The sequence below is a fragment of the Parasteatoda tepidariorum genome, chromosome 5, assembly GCF_982258835.1.
Source record: "Parasteatoda tepidariorum strain Cologne lab strain chromosome 5, Ptep-v5.0, whole genome shotgun sequence".
Taxonomy (NCBI): Eukaryota; Metazoa; Arthropoda; class Arachnida; order Araneae; family Theridiidae; genus Parasteatoda; species Parasteatoda tepidariorum.
This window is the reverse complement of record NC_141759.1, coordinates 1,826,921-1,854,234: the sequence shown is the minus strand read 5'-3', so window position 1 is coordinate 1,854,234 and position 27,314 is coordinate 1,826,921. Positions and strand designations below refer to the sequence as shown.

General features: G+C 28.0%; 2 protein-coding genes across 8 annotated transcripts; one reads left to right on the top strand and one right to left on the bottom strand.

Annotated features, from left to right (window-relative positions):
• The first annotated feature begins 4,026 nt into the window (after positions 1 to 4,026).
• LOC147808479 (THAP domain-containing protein 2-like) lies at positions 4,027 to 12,734 on the top strand. Of its 2 annotated transcripts, none has more exons than XM_087163106.1 (3): positions 4,027 to 4,367; positions 5,770 to 5,911; positions 6,614 to 12,734. In XM_087163106.1, exons 1-3 carry the CDS (start codon positions 4,136 to 4,138, stop codon positions 7,653 to 7,655), a joined length of 1,416 nt encoding a protein of 471 aa, XP_087019232.1. In that variant the 5' UTR covers positions 4,027 to 4,135; the 3' UTR covers positions 7,656 to 12,734. The 2 variants fall into 2 exon arrangements, with proteins under 2 accessions (XP_087019232.1, XP_087019233.1); XM_087163107.1 differs by having other exon boundaries at positions 4,028 to 4,367; positions 7,713 to 12,734.
• A 1,214-nt stretch (positions 12,735 to 13,948) lies between these two features.
• Positions 13,949 to 26,933, bottom strand: LOC147808478 (uncharacterized). Of its 6 annotated transcripts, XR_015433575.1 has the most exons (7): positions 21,224 to 22,083; positions 19,152 to 19,424; positions 18,272 to 18,385; positions 17,797 to 18,017; positions 16,696 to 16,886; positions 16,327 to 16,386; positions 13,950 to 14,202 (listed from the first exon to the last, which is right to left on the bottom strand). XR_015433575.1 is itself a non-coding variant. In XM_087163105.1 (6 exons), the coding sequence occupies exons 2-6, from the start codon at positions 19,346 to 19,348 to the stop codon at positions 16,384 to 16,386; spliced, it is 726 nt and encodes a 241-aa protein (XP_087019231.1). In that variant the 5' UTR covers positions 19,349 to 19,424; positions 21,224 to 22,083; the 3' UTR covers positions 15,396 to 16,383. The 6 variants fall into 6 exon arrangements, 4 of the variants coding, with proteins under 4 accessions (XP_087019231.1, XP_087019230.1, XP_087019228.1 ...); XR_015433574.1 differs by having other exon boundaries at positions 13,949 to 14,202; positions 16,327 to 16,886; positions 21,224 to 22,086; XM_087163105.1 differs by lacking the exon at positions 13,950 to 14,202 and having other exon boundaries at positions 15,396 to 16,386.
• Between the last annotated feature and the right edge of the window lie 381 nt (positions 26,934 to 27,314).

Below are 27,314 nucleotides of genomic sequence, written 5' to 3'. Positions count from 1 at the left end.
GAATGATAAAAAAATTAATGGTTAAAAAAATAATTCATTGCGATAATGAACATACAGCTGTATTGTTATTATTGTTCAGTTATCTAGAAGACTTTTTCGTGGTTTTCCTTTGCATTTAACGCCACATTTGATTTGACTAAATTTTAATTTAATTTTAAATAATATATAGGTTACTACAAAAGCTTTTATAAACATGATTTTTCTCTGATATTTAAATTGCAAGTTACTTTGATTTCTGAATCGTGTTAAAAGTTAAAAATATAAGAAAAGTATTTCACAACTTCCACTAAGATGACAAATTGTCTGTCAAGAATGATAAAAAAATTAATAGTTAAAAAATATAATTCATTGCGATAATGAACATACAGTTGTATTGTTATTATTGTTCAGTTATCTAAAAGACTTTTTCGTGGTTTTCCTTTGCATTTAACGCAACTTTTGATTTGTCTAAATTTTAAATAATATATAGGTTACTACAAAAGCTTTTATAAACATGATTTTTCTCTGATATTTAAATTGCAAGTTACTTTGATTTCTGGGTCGTGTTAAAAGTTAAAAATATAAGAAAAGTATTTCACAACATCCACTAAGATGACAAATTGTCTGTCAAGAATGATAAAAAAATTAATGGTTAAAAGAATAATTCATTGCGATAATGAACATACAGCTGTATTGTCATTATTGTTCAGTTATCTAGAAGACTTTTCGTGGTTTTCCTTTGCATTTAACGCCACATTTGATTTGTTTAAATTTTAATTTAATTTTAAATAATATATAGGTTACTACAAAAGCTTTTATAAACATGATTTTTCTCTGATATTTAAATTGCAAGTTACTTTGATTTCTGAATCGTGTTAAAAGTTAAAAATATAAGAAAAGTATTTCACAACATCCACTAAGATGACAAATTGTCTGTCAAGAATGATAAAAAAATTAATGGTTAAAAAAATAATTCATTGCGATAATGAACATACAGCTGTATTGTTATTATTGTTCAGTTATCTAGAAGACTTTTTCGTGGTTTTCCTTTGCATTTAACGCCACATTTGATTTGTCTAAATTTTAATTTAATTTTAAATAATATATAGGTTACTACAAAAGCTTTTATAAACATGATTTTTCTCTGATATTTAAATTGCAAGTTACTTTGATTTCTGAATCGTGTTAAAAGTTAAAAATATAAGAAAAGTATTTCACAACTTCCACTAAGATGACAAATTGTCTGTCAAGAATGATAAAAAAATTAATAGTTAAAAAAATAATTCATTGCGATAATGAACATACAGTTGTATTGTTATTATTGTTCAGTTATCTAAAAGACTTTTTCGTGGTTTTCCTTTGCATTTAACGCAACTTTTGATTTGTCTAAATTTTAAATAATATATAGGTTACTACAAAAGCTTTTATAAACATGATTTTTCTCTGATATTTAAATTGCAAGTTACTTTGATTTCTGGGTCGTGTTAAAAGTTAAAAATATAAGAAAAGTATTTCACAACATCCACTAAGATGACAAATTGTCTGTCAAGAATGATAAAAAAATTAATGGTTAAAAGAATAATTCATTGCGATAATGAACATACAGCTGTATTGTCATTATTGTTCAGTTATCTAGAAGACTTTTCGTGGTTTTCCTTTGCATTTAACGCCACATTTGATTTGTCTAAATTTTAATTTAATTTTAAATAATATATAGGTTACCACAAAAGCTTTTATAAACATTATTTTACTCTAATATTTAAATTGCACGTTACTTTGATTTTTGGAATGAGTTTAAAATTACAAAAAATATGAAGAGCATCTCGCTATATTCAACGAAATAATTGACCGTCTGTCAAAGACGCTAAAAAAATGATTTATTATATAAAAATATTCATTACGATTACTGAGCATTTCGCTGGAACTCCTTAAGCGTCAAGCAATCTGAATGATCTTTTCGTGGTTTCCATTTACGCGTAACGCAAAATATGATTGTTTTATTAAAAAAGCATTCATGAAGGCAGCAATGTTTAAATATTTACATAAATTATGAGTTATTCAATCTTTATTCCTTGTTAAATCAAAACAAAATGAAGAGCATTTGATTGTGGGCAATTAAATACACACACACACACGCACGCACGCACGCACACACACACACACACATATATATTATAATAATAATTTGAATAATTATTTGTGCAAAGGCATTAATAAGGATCGGGAATTAATAGATAGTTCAATCAAATTCATAATAAATGCTACAAATAATTATTTTTAATTCTCATCGGAAAATTTAACAAATTTACGATTACGAAAATTTAACAAAATTAATTATGGCTTATATTTTGTTTAAAAAAATATGTCATTAATGTGCATTTTTAATTCTAACGATTTTAAAACAATAATAGTAAACTTATAAAATTCAAAGGATTTTAGTTTTGAACTCGTTCTGTTAAATCATATTTTTAAATATAAAAAAAAGCTAATATAAGCATCTATACTTCAGTTATAATAGAACCAGACTCTCCAAACTAATAACTATGGTTGAATAAGCAAATATCCTTCCTTCGATTTTAATTAACCTAAGTTCTGTAAACCGAAACTAAACAAAACCGAAACTATAGTATATAATTGCTCGTAATCTGAATGATCTCTGCTTTTAAAGCTTCAATAAACTAACAAATAAATTATGAGCAATGAATAGACATCTTTAAACAATATACAAAATAATATACTGGTTTACGGAAATGAAAAAATTTTAGAATTTAAATTAAATTGCTTTTTAATGATCAACATCGATTACGCGCAATGCTAAGGTACGGCGGGGATGTTAGAAAATAATCACTGGAACGACGCGAACGCCACTTTTTGTGCGTAAAACCGGTCTGTCAAAAGCGTGTTGCTTTTCTGAACCCCCCCGGGGAAAGTTAAATGTCCTTATCCCCTATATTAGTCCCTGCTTAAAACTATGGAATGTAAAGTTGAAATAGGCCTTTCATGTTATATCATTACATTTAGTTAAACGATTTCGCAGGCAGGCAATTCGCGATCGCAACGAACTATAGGGGGCGTTGTTGTATGAGACGAATACCTGCAATTTCTATATGAACAGTCATTCCAGTTACTCTTGAGACGTCTTTAAGGCAGCGTGTAGCATTGCAACGTTCCTTCTTTATTGTGACTTATTAAATTTAAAGAAGAAAATTGTTTGATATTTTTCTTATGCAAGCGAAAACAAAATGGTATCACGGTACAAAAAAAAGGGGAAACCATTCTTTTTTGGCGCCATTTTTTATTGCTAGGAAAATTCGTCTTTGAGATTTGCCAAAAACAAAACAAGATGCAATTTTATTTTTTCAGGAGCGAAATATTTTACCAAAAAAACGAAAATGTACCAATTTCCATGACATGAAACTTTATCTTGGTAAACGTACGCTTTGGAAATGTTATTTCATTTGGAATCTAATTTATTAGAGTTAATATGGCGACAGAAATAGAGATTGTTAAGATAGAGAAGAAAATAGAGATTGTTTTGAATCTATGTTAAACTCTATATTGGCCCATTTCCCACCGAAATTCGATTGACTTCTTTGATTTAAAATCAAGTGTTTCATTTAATGATTTGTCTCAAACATTTTAGGTGTAGTGGCATATGGTATAACATTATAATGTTATACCATTTAAATTTTTCAAAACAGTTATTTTAGCAACAATTTTTATCAAAAAATTATAAATTAAAAAACTTAAAATAAGGAATTCTTAGGATAAAAACGATTTTAAAAATTCTTCATGTTGAAATAAAAAAAACTTCCATATTGTTTCCCTTTTTATTCTTATAGTTCTTAATCAGACGTAAAAAAGCATTTTGTTGAGAACTATCATCAAATGAGAAAAAGAAATTATTTACAAGCTAATTTTTTATTATAAAAATCATAACACTTACCTGATTTATATAACCAAAAGGATATGTTCTTCGTTTGAAAACTTCATAATTTTATAATTCATAATTTTAATTCATAAATTTTATTCGCGATCGCAACGCTCGAGTACGCCCTCTGGTGTAGAGGTTATTTACAGGCTGTATTAGTCCTAGCAGTTCAGTTCTGCTAGTGTCGTCAACGGAGAAGGTTGTGTAGTGCGATTCGGTAAGTATATGGAACGTAAAATTTTACGCCGGCGTTGTGCTAACGCGGACAGGAGTTACTGTTGCGTCCCGAAATGTGGTTCGAGAGCGAAAAATTCCCCACAATTATCATTTCATAGATTTCCCCAGAACTTTAAAAGACGAAAAGAATGGATCCATTTACTGAGAATAGGAAGAACAGTAAGCAATCGGATGATAGTCTGCAGTAAACACTTCAAGAACAATGAATTTGTTCTTCCAGGTGAGTAGATTTAAGTTTCATTTAAATCTTCTTTTTATATTTGGAGGAAATTAGTCTGTCTTCTATGTTTATGCATTCGTTGTTCCTTAGTTGAACATAGTTCCATATGTACTATAGAATTATCCAGGCTACGTAAATTAGAACAGAGTCAGTATGTTTGATTGTATTTTACCTCATTGCTTTGTTTTTTATTTAATAACTTTGAAAATTCCAGGCACGTTTTCTTTTCTTAAAGAATGAAAATTACGAAAAATATACTTAAAGCAAACTCTGAATAGCTATTGCTTGAAAGTTTTGTCAAAACTATTGGTGATAAATTACCGATTCGGCTTAATTAATAGCGTATCATGGCTAACTGTCTAACTTAATAATATTAAAAGTTCACAATGCATTTAAATATAAGGTTATTGAAAGGTTTATATTTTCAGAGATGAAAAATTGCTCGTTGTTATTTCTATATTAACTGAAAATAAAATTTTATGCCTCTTTTTTCAAATTTTCAGAATCCAAATTAAGATCATGCCGAAATAAGAATGTGAATATAGTGTACTTTCCTTCATTTGATATGTTTATGTATGTACATTTTATTATGTTTATGTTCTGATGTAATGAAAGTTCTACCTATACCTGGCTTTCAAACACTCTTTGAAGCCATATATTATTTTAACATTGCAGATTAAAATTACAGTGTCCTAATGTGATATGAAATAAAAAAAAAGCCTGTTCTGTTAGCTGTTTTAGATTGTTTTGTAATAAAGATTTTAAAAAAATAATGTAAAGTAAAATCTGTTCTGTTGGTTGTGTTCAGAAAGTTAACATAAACTCTTAAAAGATAAAAATCAGATCGTTGATTCTTATTCAGTGATTTTTAGTTTAATTAGTTGGTAAGTAACTTTGTATGTTATATTTCTGATTCTACATGCAAGGAAAAATAGAGTAAGGCAACTGAATCTGTAATCAAAGTGTTTTTTTACTAATAGTAACTTTCATTTCTTTCTAATTTGAATATTGTATTTACAGGGCGTAAAAAGCTATGTCCGGCTAGTTCTTAAGATATTAGCCAGATGAGAATAATAAATTAAATTCTTAAAAAATTGAAGTAGTTTTTAAATTTGTAGAAGTAAGAGTGAAAAATCTATGGTAGCTAAAAGCATAAAAGACTGTAAAAGTCTAAACATAATAATTTGGAATAATTATATTTACATCGAAATAAAGTTGTCCTAAGTCCTCCAGGTTTAAGTGTTGTAACGGTTTTCATTAAGAGAAATGTGGATGACATTCAATACATTGGTAAACATCCTGTGCTAATATTGAAACCATTCTCACATTATTAATTTAAATGTTTTTACAAATAGTATAGATGCACGTTTGCTATATGTTAATATTTTTTCTAATATTTTAGATATTCCGACGAAAAGACCACATCTAAAGCAGACGGCATTGCCCAGCTTGTATCTTCCAGTTTCATCGGTGCCAGGCAGAAATAGGAGAAGATTGCAAGAAGAAGCCTTGAAAAGAAAACAGCGGTATCTGAATATCATTAGGTGAGTTGATTAAAACTACCAGGTCTTTGATAATCTGATCGTGTAATTTAATACGTGCAAAGAGTTTAAAGCTGTTGTATTTATAATTAACCATGTATTTTTTGTGCTATCTAAACCTGTTCCTATTCTCACTAGTGGTTGTGAAGATTTGCTAGTTATAATTTTAATGTCATTGTGAAGCCTAAAACTGTAATCTATCTCCATTCCAATAATATTTTTAAATTTTCAAAACTGTGAAGGGAAAGTAATAACATTTTTTTTTTCTTCATGCAAATATAATTTGAAACTCAATTTTTATTTAAGTTTTTTGAATGGTCATTAAATTGTCAATTTAAATCAAAATTCAAAATTATAAACTTTAAAATTAAGTATGCAAGGAATTATTCCTAATTGTTTAGGCTAGAGTTATAGTTTTGAGAATATCGCCAATGTATGTTTTATGTAATGTGTGTGTGTATATATATAGTATTAAAGCTACAAATAAAATGTTTAATAAAGAAATCATTTTAAGGTTGCCAAGAAAATCAGATTTGTAATTAATTTGAATTGTAATAATACAAGGTTAAATGTTCAGGTTTAGAATCAATATATTTTTTAAGATCATTGATACATTGATAATTACATATTACTTTCAATCTTTATTGTGTTTGTTTTAGTTTAAACTCTTATTATTTTGATTTTTTATAAAGAATTGTTTTATAGGAAGAAAGAAATCAGTCTCAATATTGATAAAGAAGATAGCAATATAAATTGCTATGAAGGTATGTCTAGAAATATTGCCGCTGAGGCGTTAATTTTATTACAGGAGTCTGGGATATCAAAGAAAGAGGTGGGTTGCCAAATTACTAGTGGGGACTTGAAATCTCCCGTAATGTTTGACTATTCTAAATTCACACTAGCCAATTTAAACACTTTTACAGGATTGAATTCATTTGCTTTGTTTGATTTGTTAGTTGATAGCATGGAAGGGAAAATAACTAAGAGAAAGCTTAACACAAGAGAGCAGGTTCTAATAACTCTAGTTAAATTGAAGCAAAATATGGATTTCGGGGTGTTAGCTTTTTTTTTTGGGTGTACTGGGAACCTCATCAAATTAATTTTCAAAGAGGTTATTTTCGAACTTGCAAAATATTTGCGCCATTTCATTGTGTGGCCTGACAGGGAAATGATCCATAATAATATGCCGAAATGTTTCAAGGGAATGGAAAATGTAAGGGTTGTTTTAGATTGTACCGAAGTAGAATTGCAGAAAAGGAATTGTCTAAATTGTCGGGTGATGACTTATTCAAACTATAAGGGTAAGCAGTCAATTAAATTTCTTTTAGGTGCTGCCCCGGGAGGTACTATTAGCTTTATAAGTAAGGTTTATTGTGGTAGGGCAAGTGATAAGATTATTGTTAGTCAATCTGGTATTCTCGAAATGCTCGATCCAGTTATTGATGGGGTGATGGTAGATAAGGGTTTTCAGATAGAGGACTATTGTCAACAAAATTTGATTGAACTTGTAAGACCTCCGTTTCTGAGAAAACGAAAGCAGTTATCAGCGAGGGAAGTCTCATCTACAAGAGACATTGCATCAGCTCGTGTGCATGTAGAGCGCGTATTTCAACGCGTAAAGATATTTAAAATTCTAACTCAGAGGTTTTCTTGGACAAATTTAGATGTTGTGAATGAAATTCTCACTGTAATCTGTGGAATAGTAAATTTAAGTAACCCCATTCTTAATGATGTTAGATATATGTAGTAACTCCATATTTCCAGTATGTAACATTTTGTACATATCTCTATTTTTATCTTGCAGGTGTCATTCTTCTAGTCATCTTAAGTTTTCGATAGCATTACATGACATGCTTGCTTGATATTGGCTATGTTGATGCTGATGTCGAGAATTATCGCTGCCTGTGATATGACTAAATTTTTAGTCAGTGATATAATATATGTATATTTAATGTTGTAATGTTTGCTGTTAAATGAATTTTATTAGATTTTTATTTAATGTATTTATTTATTTTTGCAGATTGTTTTTCTTGTTGCCATATTGATCCAACAAGCATCTTTGCTGTCTTTTGTGAAGGCTAATTGATTAGTGCAATATTTTATTTTTTATCTTTCAGCAAAAACTGCTACTATTGCTTAATTACATAATGAGCAATTTTGTTTTGGGGAGAACTGTTTATAAATATGTTATAGACAGTATTGATGCTCGAGAGAAACTGCTCATTTTAATTTAAAATTGATACCTAATTTTATAGATTCTTTTACGACACAAGCTTCTCCTTATTTTATCTTCGATTTTTTTAAAAGTAAAGTACTTCCAAACGTGTAACATTTTGTACATATCTCTATTTTTATCTTGCAGGTGTCATTCTTCTAGTCATCTTAAGTTTTCGATAGCATTACATGACATGCTTGCTTGATATTGGCTATGTTGATGCCGATGTCGAGAATTATCGCTGCCTGTGATATGACTAAATTTTTAGTCAGTGATATAATATATGCATATTTAATGTTGTAATGTTTGCTGTTAAATGAATTTTATTAGATTTTTATTATTTTATCTTCTTTGCTTATTTTATCTTCGATTTTTAGAAGTAATGGGAATTAGTTTGTTATTCAGTCTATTAACTTAAACATTTTTTGCATTTTTTTTTTTTTTGTTATAAAATATGTTTGTGGCTAATATTTTTCACTTCCTAATAAAAAATTTTGGTTATAACTTTTGTCCAAATTATAGATATTTTTGACGTAATTTGAACGTTTTAGTAAGAATATATTTAGAGTAATTCTGCTATTCGACACAGACAAAGCTACTATTTAGTGATTACATGACCTGTATCATTATCCATCAAATCAGACTTCTTAATCTATTTGATCTGGTGTCCAGACCAGACTTGGAAGATGATCTTATATTTTTTCCTTCCTGATATTTGGGTTTCAATAAAAAAAAAAATGTATCATTACAAAAACTAAAGAAAAAAGAATACAAAACAAAATAACTCTTTATAAAGGTAGTAAAGAAAAGATTGAACTAACCTCACTTTCCTTGAAAATTATAAGGTGCTTCATTCATTTATATATACACATTTAGTACTTGCTGTACTCTGTAGCAAGATATTTCACTTTGATATATTTGATTTCAGTATTGTTTTTTCATAGTGATGTTTCATATCACATTGATTAAACATTATTTTGTCTAAAATGGGCGACAATGAGCTCCTTGGTTTGGAGTGATACCCCCACCTTTAAAGTAGTGAAAATTAGAATATGTTCTTCATATAAAGAGAAAAATCAGATTGAAAGTATTTTAATGTTTAGTAAAAAGTAGAGAATAATGGTAGGGTTTGAGGGAATTATTTTAAAATAATTTTTGTGTTTAATTACATGTTTTTAGCATCAAAGTGTTTACATGTTAATTACATGTTTTTAGCATAAATTATTAATGTTTCACCTAAATGACTCTTTATTATAATTTATGAATGATTCTGATTTTTTACACTACTGGGTGGTTAATAAAAGCTATGGCATTGTTTTGCCGTCTTTGGGGACCCATAACCAAGACTGTCTGCTTTGAAGTGTATATATATATATATATGTACACGTTTATAATGTAATTATGTCTCTCTTTCTAAATTGAGAGAGACTTATTTGGAAGCTGCTAAGTCTTTATTTTATTCATTGAGGGATGTTGTTGAGTCTAAGCTCAAGGTTTCCCAATATTTCATTTGCAATTAGTTTTACCTATAGGTTTACGTATTCTTAAAATATTTCATTCTTCTCCTGCTTGTTATTCTACATTTAGTATATAAAATGTAGTCAGTTTGCCCTGAAAATTCTGATTGACGAGTTGGAGTCTTATTTAACAATTTTGTAACAAAATGACTGTCTTATCATAAAAGCACATTTTCTTATTAATTTTTTGTTTGTTTGAAATATTTGATACTATTGATAAAGTATCTATTCATAAAGATTTATGTTTAGTTCTTTCTTAACTGGTGTATTTCAAATTTAAATTCTTATTTTTGTTTTTAAAATAAAATCTCATGCATCTTAAGTTCTATTTTAAATCTTATGAAAAATATACCTGTTTTATTCATTTTTTTTTTAAACTTTTAAGCAATAAGAATCTTTTGCTCAGTTCTTTGTTTGACTTTCAGATATTAATGTTTTAATATGTAAGTGGTATTTTTCAAGGTTTTCTCCATAATTTATTTGTCATTATTTAAAAGAGAGACTTTGAGAGAATATGACTGTGATAAACTTAAAAACAAAAGGATAAGGCTTGAATATTACGAAAAAGGAAAGGAACAGTTGAATATAAAGAATTATGATGGTACTGTGGAAAATAAATGGAAATGTATAAAAGACAGTATCTGTAAAGCTGCCAATACCGTGAGTGGTAAAGTGTGATTATTGTGCTAAAGTAATTTTTAGTAGCTTTTCATTGGAAAATATTATTCCAATAGCTGTTGCTGATTATTTCACTAAATTAAATCACAAAGTTATTATTATTTGTAGTATTTAAAAACTTGCATCAGAAATATTTGTTTATGATGTAGATTATTATTTACCTGTGTTTTATAATTTGGAGATAAATAACTATATAGTAATGTTTGTTTTTAATCTATTATACCGGTATTCCTAATTATCAAATATTAATATTATAATTTTCCCACAAAAGATTGTGTATATAGTTTTGTTTTACTAATTTACATGTCTATTAATGTTATGACTTAATAGTTAAGTTTTTGTCTTACTCTCGTAATTAGAGCGTATAATTTTGTTGCATGTAGCGTTCCTAATTTTTTATTCCTAAGGTTGGCAGCTATGATAGACGCAGAAAAGAGGTGAATAAACTCTCTAGGCAAAAGAAAAGGATCTTTGATGAAGAATTGTTTAAAGATGTTGAACATCTGATATCCATTAATGAATGCAGAGCATTCTATCGGAAAATCATCCGCAGTCGATTGGCCTTTTAACAGACCTCTAGTCTATGCAAAAACAAGTTTGTTGAAATTATTAGTGATAAACAAGACATTTTAAAACGATGGCATGAATATTTTAAAGAACATTTTAATGAAAATTGTGAGGACGTTGAAATAATTTCACCTGAATTCATAAATGACATCGAAGTTGAGGCTCCAACTATTTAGGAGATCAGGGCTGCAAATAAAAACTTAAAGAATAAGAAGGCTTTGGGACATGATCTTATTTACCCACCTTATTGAGAAATGTATTTGAACTTATTAGTGACATCTGAGATTATGCCAATGGATTGGAATATTAGCATTTTGTGCCCAATTCACAAGAAAGGTGATTCTATTACCTGTACCAACTATCATGACATTAGTCTTCTTTGTGTAACTTATAAAATTCTAGATAGAATTTTATATCTCAGGCTGTTACCATTCATGGACTCCCAAGTAGGAAAATATAAATGTGGATTCCGTGCTGGAAAATCAAATAAAGATCAGATGTTTTGTCTCCGTCAGATTTTGGAAAAATCGATGGAATTTAACATTGAAACACATAATCTTTTTATTGATTTAATGGCTGTGTTTGATAGTATCAATAGACATTATCTTTTTGAAACATTGAATACTTTTGAAATATCTTCAAAACTCATTAAATTGAAAAGACTTGCAAAGAAAGATATAGTGTAAGATTGTTTCTGGGATCTCTGTCAGAAAATCTTGACACATTCACAGGTGTTCGACAAGGAGATTCTCTCTCCAGTCTACTTTTTAATATTGCACTTGAGAGAGTTTGTATGCTTTTTATGTATTTACTCTTATGAACTATTTTTATTTGCTTCGATAGTATATTTAAAATTTTCTTTATTCAATCATGCAAAAACATATAAATTTTGGTTTTAACTTTTATAACATAATTTATTGAATTCTAGAATGACGTAGTTAAAGATATTAAAAGCTTCCATTTTGTCTAAAATATTGTTTTAATAAAGTTTAAGAAATGCAATGTAAATAATATTTTACTTTTCTCGGTTACATATAAAACTTTACTGGGTTATTTTTGGGTGATATAAGGAAACTATTTTATATATTTTGTGCTGCATCTCATCAGAAATTACAATTTCATGAAATAAAGCTTATTATTATTAGAAAGCTTATTATGTTTGTTATCCAATAAAAAAATTAAAAGCCTCCTTTGCATAAGTTGTTACAAGAGCAAAAGTTTCAGTATTCTCCTTTAGAATTTTTTTTTAAAGGCAGCATGCTCCCATATTTGCAAAAAACATCAGCACTAATTTAAAATCACTGACTTTTTTTCTTCACATTCCATTTTTAAAAAAATTAATGCACTGTTTGAAAAATAAATGTTTAAATAATAATTACGCACTAAAAGTATCTGTTTTTGTAAGTTTAATTCTGATTACTATTAAAAATATTTATTTTGTTAAGTATATTCTCCTTTAAATTTTTATCTTCTCATTTTCTGTTTAAATGAAAAACAAAATCTTTAGTTTATTTTTTTTTTAAAAAGTGCATTGAGAACATCTCGTTAAGTTAAATTTTATGAGAAGAACTGTTAAAAATTTGTGTTCAGTCTGTTTAATAACCTGAATGGTAATATGTTTTAAAAATGTGTTTTTTTATATTTATGTATTTTTCCCTACCTACTTAAAATAAAGATAATGCTCAATAAATATGTTATATACTTTTTTTGTTATTAGAGTATAATGATATAAGCTTGATCTTTAAATGCTAAATTATTTAATTCATATAGTTCTGGTCTATAACATCAAAGCTTATTTATTAAGTCACACTAAATGATTTTTTATCACATTTATACAAAGAGAAAGAAACTTAAGAAAAGTTAAATATGGATACCTATTTGTTATGCTTTTACTTATAAAATCAGTTACCTCTTCATAAATATTTTGCTTCCATAAATTTAATGTGTTTGTAAAACACTACTTTTCAGTTCCTAGAAGCATATCTATTGATTTAAAAGTGAAATATTGATAGTAGGAACTACTATCAATATTTCACTTTTAAATCAATATCTATTGATTTGATGTTAGACCTAAAATTTATCTGTAAAGAGGCTTCGGATTAATCTAATCTAAAAATTCTTATGCAAAGTTTTATTTTTTTATGGCAAGTGCACACACATGTACACAGATTTGTTCCGAGCATCTAAAAATTTGGTCTCTTGTTAAGCTTTTAAGAATGGAAAAAAAAATATATATACAGGTTTGGGAAACCATATTTTTTGTTGTTCATTTTAAACAAAAGGTTAAGTAACTAGTTACATCTAAAAGGGAAATTATTTTATTATAAATTATTCTTTATTATTATAAAGAATAATTTCCTGGGTCAGGAAACAAAATCCATGCCCTAATATATATCTCACTGCTTGAAAGTGCACTTTTTTTTTAAAAAAATCATTTGGGCTTGCAATAAGTAACTGCAAATTTATAAAAAAAAGTTACATTTTTTAAAATTCACGATTCTACTAAAAAGTAAACAGATAACAGGGCTTGAAAAATTCCAGTCCATCTAGGATTTTAATCAAAAACCGAGGGTTTCAAAATATCTTTAATCTTTATTCCGGAGTACCAACTTATATTTCTCAATTTTTTCTTCTTACAGATAAGCAGATTGTTACATAATAATTTGAAATCACTCAATTAAGTAAACTCAATTAGCCTAATAAGAAAAGTGGAATGAATTACTTACTTGGATATAAAGCAAGGCCTTTATTGACTTGAAATAGGACTTATGCATTACTCCCTTCTTAGTATCAAATATTATCAGGAATCAATAAAAGGCAACTCAGAAAAATAATTGACTTTTGGAAAAATATTAAAAATAACAGTTTAATACAAATATATTAAAATATGTTGCTTAGAGTGAACTTTTACTCTACTGCACAGCAGTATAGATTGTAATCAATTAAGAACAATACATAAATCAAAAACATTCTTTATTTAATAAGGAAAGTGCTTCAAGAAGAGGTATAGCAACACAACACACTATAATTAAATAGACTTTAAAAAAAAATATGATTTCTTCAATGATAACATAATTAATAGGCCCTTAGGTAATAAAATCCAGAGTGCTTTTTATTCAGTGCTCTGTAATTCATTTTTTGTCTTTATAAACAGTTGCTTTTTTTAACAGAAAAATAATTCTATAAAAATTTATTAAAAGCAAACTAGAACTTTGTTGTCCAATGCCTTTATGAATACAAAATTATGCCAAATTTGTTAGAAGAAAAAGAGTAATTTTGGTACAATAAATAGAAACATGCTATCTTTTCATGGAAACCTATTGGAACATAAAAATTTCAATTTTAACATTTCAGTATGACAAGGACAGGAAAATTGAGTCATATTTAACAACATAATTTTTAATAAATTCATTATGTCTCTTAATTTCATTTCACACAGATTTACAAACTCTTTTTATCCTTAAAAAAGCTTTTTCTAAAACATATGGAAAAAAAATCATTTGTAACTAGAAGTAAACTGGACATATATCTTTGTTGATGAGGATTATTGTGTGGTTTTTTTTTTAAATAAAGAAATTACTGAAATATAAACATCAATTTGCTAGGTATTAATGTTGGATAAAATGATCTCTGAAGCTATATTTTACAACCAGGAAGTGTAGTTTTTGAGAACTGAAACTTTCATGTCATGTGACTCTCATCGCATGTAACTTTTCAAGATCTGAATATTAATTGAATACTAATGTTATATTTTATGTTTTAATAAACATAGATTTTCAGATTTCACTTTTTCTTTGTGTATCGTCAACTGAGGGAGAAGTTTTTTCCTTCCTCACTGCTTGTAAAAAATTTTTTGTCAAAATGCATCATTAAATTTCTATATTGCTTAAAAGATGATTCTTCAATGATGCTAGTTTAACTCATTCACAAATTAATCAATTTCAAAGAATATATTTTCAGCTATTCATCGTACTCATCGCCTTTACAAGGTAAGATTTACTACCTTTTTCCTATCAATTAACTCATAACTACTGTCAACACATAATTAATCTTAATGTTTTGATAGATAATTTGTTAGTAACAAATTTGGATACATCAAATTATATATAGCCTTGTAGAACTACACCAAAGCCTTGGTTACAGGTCCCCAAAGATGACAAGTACTCACACTTGTCAGATCTTTTATTAACCACTAAGCAGTGTTAGAAATTAGTTAAGCTGGGAAATAGATAAAGCTTAAAAATTAGCTGCCCAGACTCTTAACTATTTAGGAAAAAAAGAAAAAACTAAATTTAAAACTAGTTTTAATTAGGCACTGTTTTTTAATTATTACAGTTAAGATTTTAATACCATACTGACAAACAGCCTATTAAGCAAATTCTAAGAAAGTAAACAAATGCCCAAGCACTAACAGAATGCTTAAATTTTAGAATAACAATATTTGTCACAAACTATACGAAAGTTCAGCATGGCAATTTATAGTGACCTAAGTTATCTTTTTTTAAATATATAAAAAAAAAAAAAAAAAGCTGATAGTGTTACTTTATTCTCCACTGATAGATTCAAATTTTTAAATTCAGTTTGACAATATTATTGTATACATAATACTCAACAAGAGCAAATAGCTTTTTACCGAGTAATTTCCAAAATTAATTCGGTATTATCTCAAAAATTGTGAATCATTCCATTATTAATAACTTTATTTATATAATTAAATTTTATGACTAAATGTAAAATGAAATAACTGGGAATACCCTAATATCTAATACTGCTAACAACGTGGGGGTGTCACTCCAAACCATGGAGCTCATTGTTGCCTGCTTTAGGCCATGGTGTTGTGTCCCCCCGCTGAAAAATATATCATAAATTATAATAAACAAATATTAGTGTAATATCAAGCAATACAAATTCAGAAATATGAAATAGAAAATATATCATTATAGTTAAATGCTAATATATTATTTGTCAAATCTAACTGCAAAAAGTTTTAATAAGAAAAAAATAAATTCTGAAAAAATCAAATCTACATACCATTTAAAAAAACTCCAGATAAAATTAAACAAATTGAAGAATTGATAAAGCTCAATAAATATTAATAAAGCTTCAGCAAAGTCTAGCCGTAGAAAAATTTACTGACAAAATTACTAGTATAAATTATTTTTACACCGTAGTTAAAAAAAAAAAATTAAGATTAAATCATAACTATTGATTGATTGAATGTAGGGTTTAGAGGCACAAGGTCCAAATGAGGACATGCTGTGCCAAACAATATGGTGAAACAGTTCAAAAGCCCAAATGCATACATAATTTTAATTGTAGCACAACTGATAAAATTTTACTAATTAAATCAAAACTAAGATAATAGATTAAAAATTAGGGAACTATATTTATTGTTACGGAAAGAGGAAACATATCAAACCACTGAGATAATACCTACTCACAGGTGAAATAGTCATCAGCATTGCGGATTCACCCAAGAATGAAATAGACTTGTCTGGTTACTAAAAATTAAAAATATATATATATTATTAGTTCCATTTAAAACCTTTTTGCATTAAAAGTGGTAACATAAATCCAAAGTAGACAGGAGCTAACTTATTAACCATTTCCAAAGCAAAATTTTCATCATAAGGGACTTTAATAATCTTACAATTATCATTAAATTTACAATATATCACAAAATTGCAAAATATGGCTCCGGTTAAAAACATTCCTAGTTGTACCTGACCATAATATTTGTGTTTCCTCTTTAGGGTATAAATACCAACTTTTTCATCGTAACTAAGATAAGGAAGATTATTTAATACAACCTGTAACGGCAAACCTTGACCAGCAATCGGGCACTTCACTTCTATTAGAGCTAGATCAGGATTCATTACAAAACCATCTGGACTGTATCCGAGCCATGGAATACCTGGATGAACAATGAGGCCTATCTTTAACACTTCACATTGCTGATCTTTCTCATACGCAGATATGGCTGCACTTTCATTAATTTTTCCTACAGTAAAAAAAAAAAAAAAATTTTTTGAGTAATTTGATAATTATTTTTCAGCTATTAACAATTTTACAGCTAGTGTTTTTAAACAGTTATACAAAAGGAAGTTTAATTTCTAGATAATTTATTTTTATGGGAAAAATAATTCATCTAAAGACGAAGAAAAAGTGAACAGGTTTAACTTAATCCACTTTTGACTGACCAAAGGTGCATAAATGAACCACTTTAATAACTAATTTTTTATTAACACTGGCGAATATTTTTTAATAGTTTTGTTTTTCTGTTGTTCAGAAGACATTTATAAAATATCAGAATTTCAATTGGAGTAAATACTTCCTGTTGAGAAATTTTCAAAACACGAGATTTTTAACTTCAAACGATTATTGAAAAAGTCCATTCTTTTAAACTGTTTAATTATTCCACTTGAGATTTATGATATGTTTTTATAATGGGTTAAAGTTGTAGGTTCTGAAAATAAAAGTATAGAAACAAATATCATTAAAAAATTAATTGTTATTTAATTAAAATTTCATGGTGAATTAACACACCGGTGACTGAATGCATGATAAATAAGCAAAATTTTATATCTCACTTTTTGTGCTAGAGTTTTATTCTATTTTCAGAGATTTATTGTGAAGTTATATTGTTATCCAAGATTTATTGCACTGAGGCTAACAGTGATCAACAAAATATGTCAGTAGGAACAAACGTTACTCTGAAGTTACTTAGCGCTGTTTCAAGAAACTTAATTTTATCTTTGAAAATGATTGTAATTTAAAAACATATTTCAATAAAAATAATATCATATTTTGGAAAATACATTACAAATATAAAAAATATGAATATAATGAAATACAATTGGATTTTGGTAATAGGTCATTATCAGATGCAAGAATAATAAGATACAATTTACCATAATCAGTAGCTTGATTCCCTTTAAATGCTGTGTTGTACATAAAGGAAAGCTTTCGGTCCCAGTCTGGGCTTTTGTTAGCTGTATAGGTGTAAAGTTCATAACATACTGAGCCAGTAATCCTTCTTTTGCGCTCCTCTGTCCATCTCTTGTTATCCTGGGTAACGGTGTTCAAGGCTAGGCTGATGGCTTCTTCTTTCGTTATGTTAATAATCTCATACCTGTTAAATTTAAAATAATTATATTATTATATTTAATGAAATGTAAACTAACCAGGTTAATTCAATTTATATATTTGTTCTTAAAACATGGTTCTAATTTATTTTTTAATTTCATGGATCATTTTAACATATAATGTCCTCTGGAATTTATCCATCAACACCAGTTCTTTAATAAAAATAGTAACTAACGACTTTTTTTTTATATAACAAATTGTGTACCGATGAAAATTAATATATATTAATATATAACATACCCTTTAGCGCAGCTTCCAGGAACATCGAAAGCGACATTGATTTTATTGTTTCTGTATATGGAGTCTAGCAATTCCTCTAAAGGTGTCACTGCTTTCGAACTAGATGGCTGAGAGCTGAAATAAAAATTACACAGTTATTAAAGAATGAACACAGCTACAAGTTTTCAAATTATTTTCTTGGAGAAAAAATACTTTACAAAAAGAACTTGAATAAAATAAAATATAAAAATATTAATGTCTCAGAAAAATCATAACAACATTATTTTAGCAAACATTTATTAGAAAACTGCATATGTAAGATAAACAAAGAAAAAATATTTCTCAGACTTTTCAGTGTCATAGAAAAAAAAAAAAAACTTTTCTTCTTAACTTATACCTTCCATCGCAATTTGCTTCACTATAAGCACATTGTAACTCCACAAGTAACTTTTAAATAAAAGAATATAACAAAAGGATAAACCAACACTTATTTCTTTGCTTTTCAAAAACTTGAAAGGTAGGGGAACAACAGCTGATGCTAACCAATTTCTCTCTTCAGAAAACAGATTCTATAAATTTATGTTTGAAATTCAAAGTATGAAACTTTTGCTCGTTATTTTTTTTACTAAGTTCCTTAACAAGATATGCAAGATAAATTTGTCTTTTAACAAACAAAATAACATGGCAGAGTTTGATTATTGAAAACAGAGATAGTAAAGACTAATCTATAAGCCACTGAGTTAGATCTACAAATCTCATTTGATTTTTAAAAAAAACCCTCTAGATACATAAGTGATTGTAATGAATGTACTTAAAACCAAATGAATTAAGAGATAACCAACAAGATATGCAGATTTTTCAAATATCACATAAAGTTTAACTTAAAGAAGAAAAAACCTACGTATTTGAAACTGAAACGGTAGGGTCCACAGTTTGCCGTTTCCGTAAATAGAGCTTTCCAAACGCAGAATCGGGCAGAAGATCAACAATACGCCGTCTCTTTTTTTCGATTTCTTCTTCCGTCAAATCATCTTTCATTTCTCTAACTACATTTACGCAGCATAAATCTGTCACTGGCACTGCTTTAAACTTAAGCATAGTTCTTGGCTTTTTGAATTTCCAGCTGCATTTTAGGTCAGTGGAGGACAAGACATCCAATTTCAGAACATTATTCCTAAGGCATAAGAACGCTCGTTATATGAGAAAAATGAACTTGAAAAGCAAAAAGTACATATGAGAAAAAATAACTTGACAAAAATAAATTCAAATGATGACATATAAATTTCTGTCAGAACAACTGGACATATGACCCTCAAGGCTCGAATAAGTTATCATGAGAGAAGACCGGCCCCATGTCTTCACCCTCTCCTCAGTTATAAAAGAATCCATTGTGATTTCATCCCCTTTAAAGTATAGGCATGGAATGCGGGAGGCACACTTTCTGTGTTTAAAAAACTATTTGCCAATTTCAAGTTTTCATACATACCTTTGAATATATACATACATATAAGAAAATACATCTGCATTTGTACAAAACATTTAAATTAATCTAACACTTTATATTCATATTCAATTATTATCAAATAAATTATTCCCATTCACTCTCAATTAGTGCACTCTTAATAAAGGGTCACACTTTGTTTTTAGAAAATTATTGTTGTCCAAAAACAAAGTGCGACCCTTTGCAGTTCACCTTCACTTCCATAATATTTTTTGCATTTAATTTAAAAAAAAAAAAATTCCACATTGCTTTCTTTTAAAACTGTTTAGTATATTAAATTATATGAGTGATTTTTCTTTATTATTGAGTTGATTATCAAACTATTAGCTAACAATGCTGCTTCTTTAAAATACAAGTCAGGCACTTTACCAAAAGATGTTTAAATTTACTTAAGGCAGTCTTATCTTTTAAATTGTTATTTGCTTTTTTTTCTACTCTATGTAAAAAGCATATTACCCAGTTATATGTTGATTTCATTTCTTTAAAATTAAATCTACAATATTCAATTTTAATTAAATAGTTATTTCAGTTAAAGTAATCTTGTGATTTTTATTAAAAATACATCTAGAAATCAGTAATTTTAAACATTTTATAAATTTTCAGAGATAAGTTTCATCATTACATACTTTATTTTAATTTCAAGAAATTAAAAAAATGTACCACAGCGGTTTATGTTTTCAAGTCTAATAGATAACATTTTATTCATACATTTATTTACATAGAAAAAATTTATGTTTGTTAATTTTTTGAATGCTATCGTGTATTATTCTATACCAATTAGAAATAAATGATATTTCCTACAAATAAAATTTATTCCAATTATTTACTCGCATGATCTTGTTACATGCATTTTCACCTATCAGACTGAAGCTAATAAAATCTTAGTTATGAAAAAAAAAATTCTACCTAAAAATGATTCATGACATTTATTTAATAAATATAAACTATTTATTAAATAGTCTTGTTATTTCTTGCAGGAATTCAAATTCTGATTATACTGATAAAACTATATATATACTTTATTATATCAGGAAAGAATTAAATTATTATTATTCAAAGAGATATCATCACATCTCAAATAAGGAATTGTATACAATTCAGATGCAGGAAAATTTTTGTATGACAAATTTTAATAACTTTTAAAAATCTTCGGTCAAAACTTTCCTTCTTTAGATGTGAATTTTAAAAATTCAGATTCTTGAATTTATAGCATAAAGAACATTATAAAACATCATTATACGAACATCATAAACATACAAAACATCATCATTATAGGAACATCATCATATAAAGAACATTAAAAAAATAGCAATTTCAATATATTCAACTATATTTTTTCTTAATAGTAATAACCAGACTTGTTAATAGAGATAGGTTGAAATTTATATAGAATAACGGAATTAGCAACGCAACAGAATTACTGATCTATTCTAAATGGTAATATTATCAAAGAGAATCCACAAAGTACTTACTGAGAACAGAATAATAGTACCGCTACAGCATGTTTACAAGAGCCACTGATACCAGCTACGCAGGAACAGATCACATTGTTAATCAGGAACTCTTCTTCAAGGGCGGCGCCAGTAGGGGGTCAGGGGGGGGGCAGGAGCACCCCCGTCGGGCATGGCCAGCCCCCCCATCGGGAAAAATTTAAAGTCTCGTCGGGAAAATAGTCTGGTCACATTTTTTTTTCTGAAAAATGTCAAAAATTCATTTACAAATGCCTAATAAAAATTTTTGTAGTTGACTTTTTATTTATTTATTTTTAAGAATTAGTAACAAAATTTAGTAAAATATATTGTAAATTCTATGTAATTGTAGTTTCACTGCACTACTCCTAACTTTGCTCATACATTGTTAAACTAGAGTCCGGATGCGATTAGACATGGTTGAAATTGAAGACTTTTCGAAGACCCATAGAAATCCTTTCCCCTCAAACACATCTTGATTTTCTTGGAAACTTATCTTTCAAACTGCTATTCTTTTTTCTCGAGAACTGAGGAGGGGATAGATAATCACCCCTCTTTACTGGGAGAATAACTGACAAAAGCCTGAGGGACAGAGAGAGAGAGAGAGGCAGGTCCTCTTTACAAATTCTTTTTTATGTAACATGTTTATTAATGGTTTATGTTATCACATAATTGCTTTGTGAAATTTTCAAGCAAAATGAAAGTAAAAGAATAAAATAAAAAAAATTCAGTTTTAATTTTTTCATTTTTTTAATACTTTTAAATGAGGAAAATCATTTACTTATTCGGATTCAAGGTTTATATTTTAATCAACGCATTAAATAAGCAGTCGGAAAAAAAAGAAAAACAAACAGTAACAAAATATTTGTAATTTATTTTAATTTTTTGGCAGATTTAATTTATTGTTTTTTTTTTTTTTTAATCATTTTCTTAGTAGTAAAAAGATTGTTGATTGATTCAGAGAAATAATTAAACTGTCCGTATTCAATATCTTAAAATATATATTAATCAACATAATAGATTCTCATTGACTTATTTTATGTACAGTGTATGAAATGGAAAAAGGGAACACCTTGATTAACTTTTGATTTAATCGTATATTCACGTATAAAGAGTCAATACCATATTTTTACGAAAAAGAGCACTAAAGCGCATTTTGTTCAGGATAAACATGCAAGTTTGTCAAAAGTTTAGTTTTAGGTTTTTAATTTTCAAAATGCGGAAACAGCCGCAATCTGGAATCGATCTCGAGAACTTCTTGAAAAACGTATTGAAAAATGTATACATTAAATTACAAAAAAAAGAAGAAAAAAAATTATGCACAAATTTTTAAGCAAAAATAATTTTAAATAATTATTTGTTATTTTTTACTAGTTTATTAAACAATAATAAAATATATTGAATTGCATGTTCCACATATTTTTACATCCTTTTAATTTCAAAACACAAACTTTCAGAGCAATCGATCGATTAGTTTCTGAGTTCAAATTTTAAAAACGTCGGTTTGTTTAAATTTCATTTATCTTTAATTATTCAATCAATTTTATTCAAATTTTGTATTTTACAATTTAAAATTACCTTCCACAAAATAATATATAAATTTGTATATCTTGCTATTTTATTTTATTCTATCCGTCGTTGAACAGCTGACCTAATTTTCGGTTTTACGACTACTAAAGTTTCACTCCGTAGCCTTGTAATTTTGAACCAGAGCCATTTTTAAGGATGGGCTCATTGGACCCTGGCCCAGGGCCCCGAGTTCTGATCGGGCCCCCGAAAAGTCTAAAATCTCATTGCATTAATTGTTTTTTTTTTTTTTTTTTTTTTTTTAAATTCTAACTCATTTATTATTTATAACTCAAGAGGACCACCAGATCCCACTTTTTTCTTCTTTTTTTTAAAGTTTTATTCAGAGATTTATTCAGATTATTTTTTCTTTTTTACATAGTTGGATGCTTTTCAAAATCTAATCGAGTGCTTACAAACATAAAATAATTGTTATTCTTCACTTTTCTAACCAAAAGAGCAATAAAACGCTTTTTCTACTGATGAAAATATCCCCACTTTCGTAGCTACCACCCACAGAGTTGTTAAATAGCCTCCTCACTTTACACTGTGAGAATATGTTTTTAGCTTCTTGATATTGCCTAGGGGCTCTTTTCTCCTAACTTCGGAAATATCAGATATCCACAGAAACACCCTTTTGTTTGATTTCTGGTCATAAATTTCTAAGAAGAAAACATTTCTAGGGCTGTAGATAGGGGGAGGGTCTTGTTAGAATCTGTCTTGAGATTTCCATACTGTCCTTAAATTGGGACTCGTTCAATTCGAATTTTTCTCTCTTACAAAATTTAGAATATATTTTTTCTAATTTATTATAAAAGCTTTTCTTTCCTTTAATCATCCTAAATGTTTCAACTAGCATTATTGTTTACTTTATTTAATTATTGTAGTTGGTTTAATTCTGTTATTTTTAAAATCAATCGTAAGAGAATGAAATAGGAATTTCTATATCAAATTTTTATAGGATATTAAGAAGACATAAATCTTTCACATGGAGGTAAGCAAATGTTTCTATTAAATCAATTTTTGTAAATCAATCAAAACGTGAAAGATTTGAGCAGTTTTTTATTTATACATTGAGATTTTTTTGTTTTGTTTATTTATTTAAATGGCGGGCCACTATTCAATTCCCTCTTTGACTGGCCTGTTTGCCAAAACTCTTGATTTGGTCTGTTCCGGATAAAATTGATATAACAAATGTAATTTAATTTTAATTTTACTTACTGCTAATAGACAGAAACAACATATGATTTTGTTTAATAGAGCATTGAAATCAAATGATCATCAGCTAAAAAAATGTTACAACATGAGAAAAAATTGTCTAAAACTCCTGTATGATCAAATTTTCCATGTTTCCCCTAAATATGAAATATGTTTAATTTGTAATATTATAGTTCGTACACGAAATTAATTAATTTAGTTAGCTTACGATTTTATTGTTTATTGATCATTCTATTTTTAACTCCTTTTTGTTGTTATTATGTGCTTAAAGTTAATAAGGCTTCTCAATTTTTTCATTAATAAGGCTTTTAAATTTCCTAATCAAAGTCGAAGCAATTTCTTAAAGTTATAAATCGAAACTATATATAAAAATTTGACAGCTTTGTTTTTTTTTTTAACCGTGTGCATTTAATTTAATGAAATAAAAATAAATAAAGAAGTGGAAAAAATGTAAATAAATGACTGAATAAAAAAAAAACTTCGCTGTCATATCATCTTTTGAATAATTTGAGTATTAATAAGTTATATAAAAATAAGCAAATTTTTAGTTTAAAAGGTAAAAAAAAAATTTGATTTGTTTAAAAGGTAATTATGCTCCATCATTCGATCATGAGACTATTTAATATCTGTTCCTAAGGATCAGAATTCTTTTTCATTTTACTTTATTGTAAAAATGATATATACTTAATATTTTCATGTGATATGCTGCAGTTTTTAATACCAAAGAGATGATTGAAATTGTCAATTCAAAAATCAATTAATATTTAAACAATTAATACGCAAAAAAATAATTGTCGCAAGCAAATTAATATTAAGTAAGAACGAAACAAAAATGATATCAATATATGCTGAATCACTAGTGAGACAGGTGGGATGAACGACATCGAAACCAATTTGATTGAATAGTAAAACTAGAAGGTGTTTCTAAAATCCGGAAATCAATCAGGCTTCAATTTTTTTTTCTTTTTTTTGTCACGAAATTTATCAGGGGCTATTCGTTAGATTTCAATATATGTTATGTTTTTTCATAGATTAAATATTAAACATTAACAAATATTTGTCTTTTAAAACCTTTCACTCTATAATAATTATTAATTCTATATTAATTCTATAATAATCTTATAATAATTATTCTATAATTGTAATTCTAAAACTAATTGCTAATTGATATAAAGCGTTAGTGTGTATATATTAAATGTCTTCCATCGGCGGAACCCCCACATTACGATTAAAGTTTATTAAGGTAATTACGAATATTATAACCTAAAAACAGACTATTTTTAAAATATTTAATTCGAGGAATGTAGATTTTTCCTCGTTTTACCATTTTCAATCTTAAATAAGGTTTTATATCCGACAGTTAAGTTTGCAGTCCTTGAGTTATATCTAATCTAGTTTTGAATAATTTTTGGTGTATATACATAAGCTGAAAATGAATAAGATAAGCCGAATTATGGTTTACTTCTAAATGAACTGATCAATTTGGAAAGCATTTTTCAAGAATGTTAAGTATCCAAATGACTTAATTTATTGAATTTAAAAAAAAATTTTAAAAAATATCCGCAAGGCAGGTTTGTATATTTGGGACTGATGATTATGAAATCTAACACAAAACTGTGAGATCGGGGGCTCTATTCCAGCTGATGACAGTTTTTAATTATTATTTCTTAATACTGAAAAATGTTTTTCGTATTTTTTTAAGTATGCATGTTAATAACTAGTAATTTAACAATTATTTAAAGAACTGGAAGGCTCCGCTACCTGTTCATTTTGTTCACTAACCCTCGTGGTTGCTTCTGCATTCATTGCAGTTTTAGAGGAAAAACGGTTTATCTCCCTTTTTTTCTACAAAAATTACGATTGAATTACCATTTATATTTTGAAGGTGATTAAATTTAAGTAAATCAATAAAATTGGTACCAATCAATAAAATTGGAAAATTGGTACCTGCCGCAGAGTTATTACTCAATAAAGTTGGACTCAAGGGATAGAGCATTCTCCTCCGAATGAGGTGCACCGAGTTCGAATCCCAGTGATGGCTGAGTGATATGAATTCCACACCCGGCTTTTACCGACCACAGTGCTGACGAGAAATATCCTCAGTGGTAAGCGGATCATTTCTTAGAGTTCCCTTGGTATCAGACTAACCGTAGGAGGATTTCGTGGTTTTCCTCTCCATGTAACTCAAATGCGGGCTATCAAAACGTCCTCCACGAATGCAAAAATTTCTTCCACTTCTTGATCCTGGAGTTCTCTTGTCTGCTGGATTAGGTTCAAAATTATAAGGCTACGGAATTAAACATTAGTAGTAGTAAGCTCGAATTTTTGGAATTTTTTCTAGTTGTGCATAAATTTTTTATTGTTTGAGTTGCATTGTTTGAGTAGAATATTTAATTGAGAACACTGTAGAATCTTATGATGGATGTGCATATATTGTTTATTTATTCAGATATCACTTTTATATTTTTTCTTTGTTAATATTTGAATCATGATAAATTTTTTATCAGAACAAATATGTCTATGTCATATTAATTATTTTTCGTATATTAAAAATTATTGCTTATTTTCAAAATTATCTTAGCCCCCTGTCGGGCATTGCTGACCCCCTGTCGGGCTAAGTCTAGCGCCACTCTTGCTCTTCTTCTTCAAGATTTACCTGTAGTTTAACTTCAATAGTGTGAGGTTCTTTTCCTATTCCTGATCCCTGTAAACAATACGCAATTATTACAACATGATTATCGGCTTTTTCTTTTATGGCCACACTTACTAAATGGCCTGCCTCAACAATTTTCTCTCCTTCTTTGAAATTACGTGTATCGATACGACTTTTACCAATAAAGGCAAGAATTTCCGACGTTCTTAATTTCAGCTCCATCTTGCAAGATACGTGTTCACTCGACCACTTCTCCTGAGCAACTGAACAGCTGTTCATGTGGAATTCGCAGGTAACCGTCACATACAACAACGCCCCCTATAGTTCGTTGCGATCGCGAATTGTAATTGTAATTCTAGTTGAAATTATTCTTTCAAAACTAAACAATACTTACCAAGAAAACGAGAAAAACTTATTAATCATCAGTACAAATGACACTATTTCAAATAATTTGGATGATTTTTTATTGCTTTTTTTCCCGATTTATATAGATACAGAAATACAATACTGTTGTATAACGAAGAAGAATATTTTATAACTATTACAGTGTACGTTCTGAATTCACATTTATTTATTGATGGAATGACGAAAGCATTGTTGACTTCGCTTTAATTTGTAATGAATTGAAGACACAAAAATTTATTTTACTGTAATACA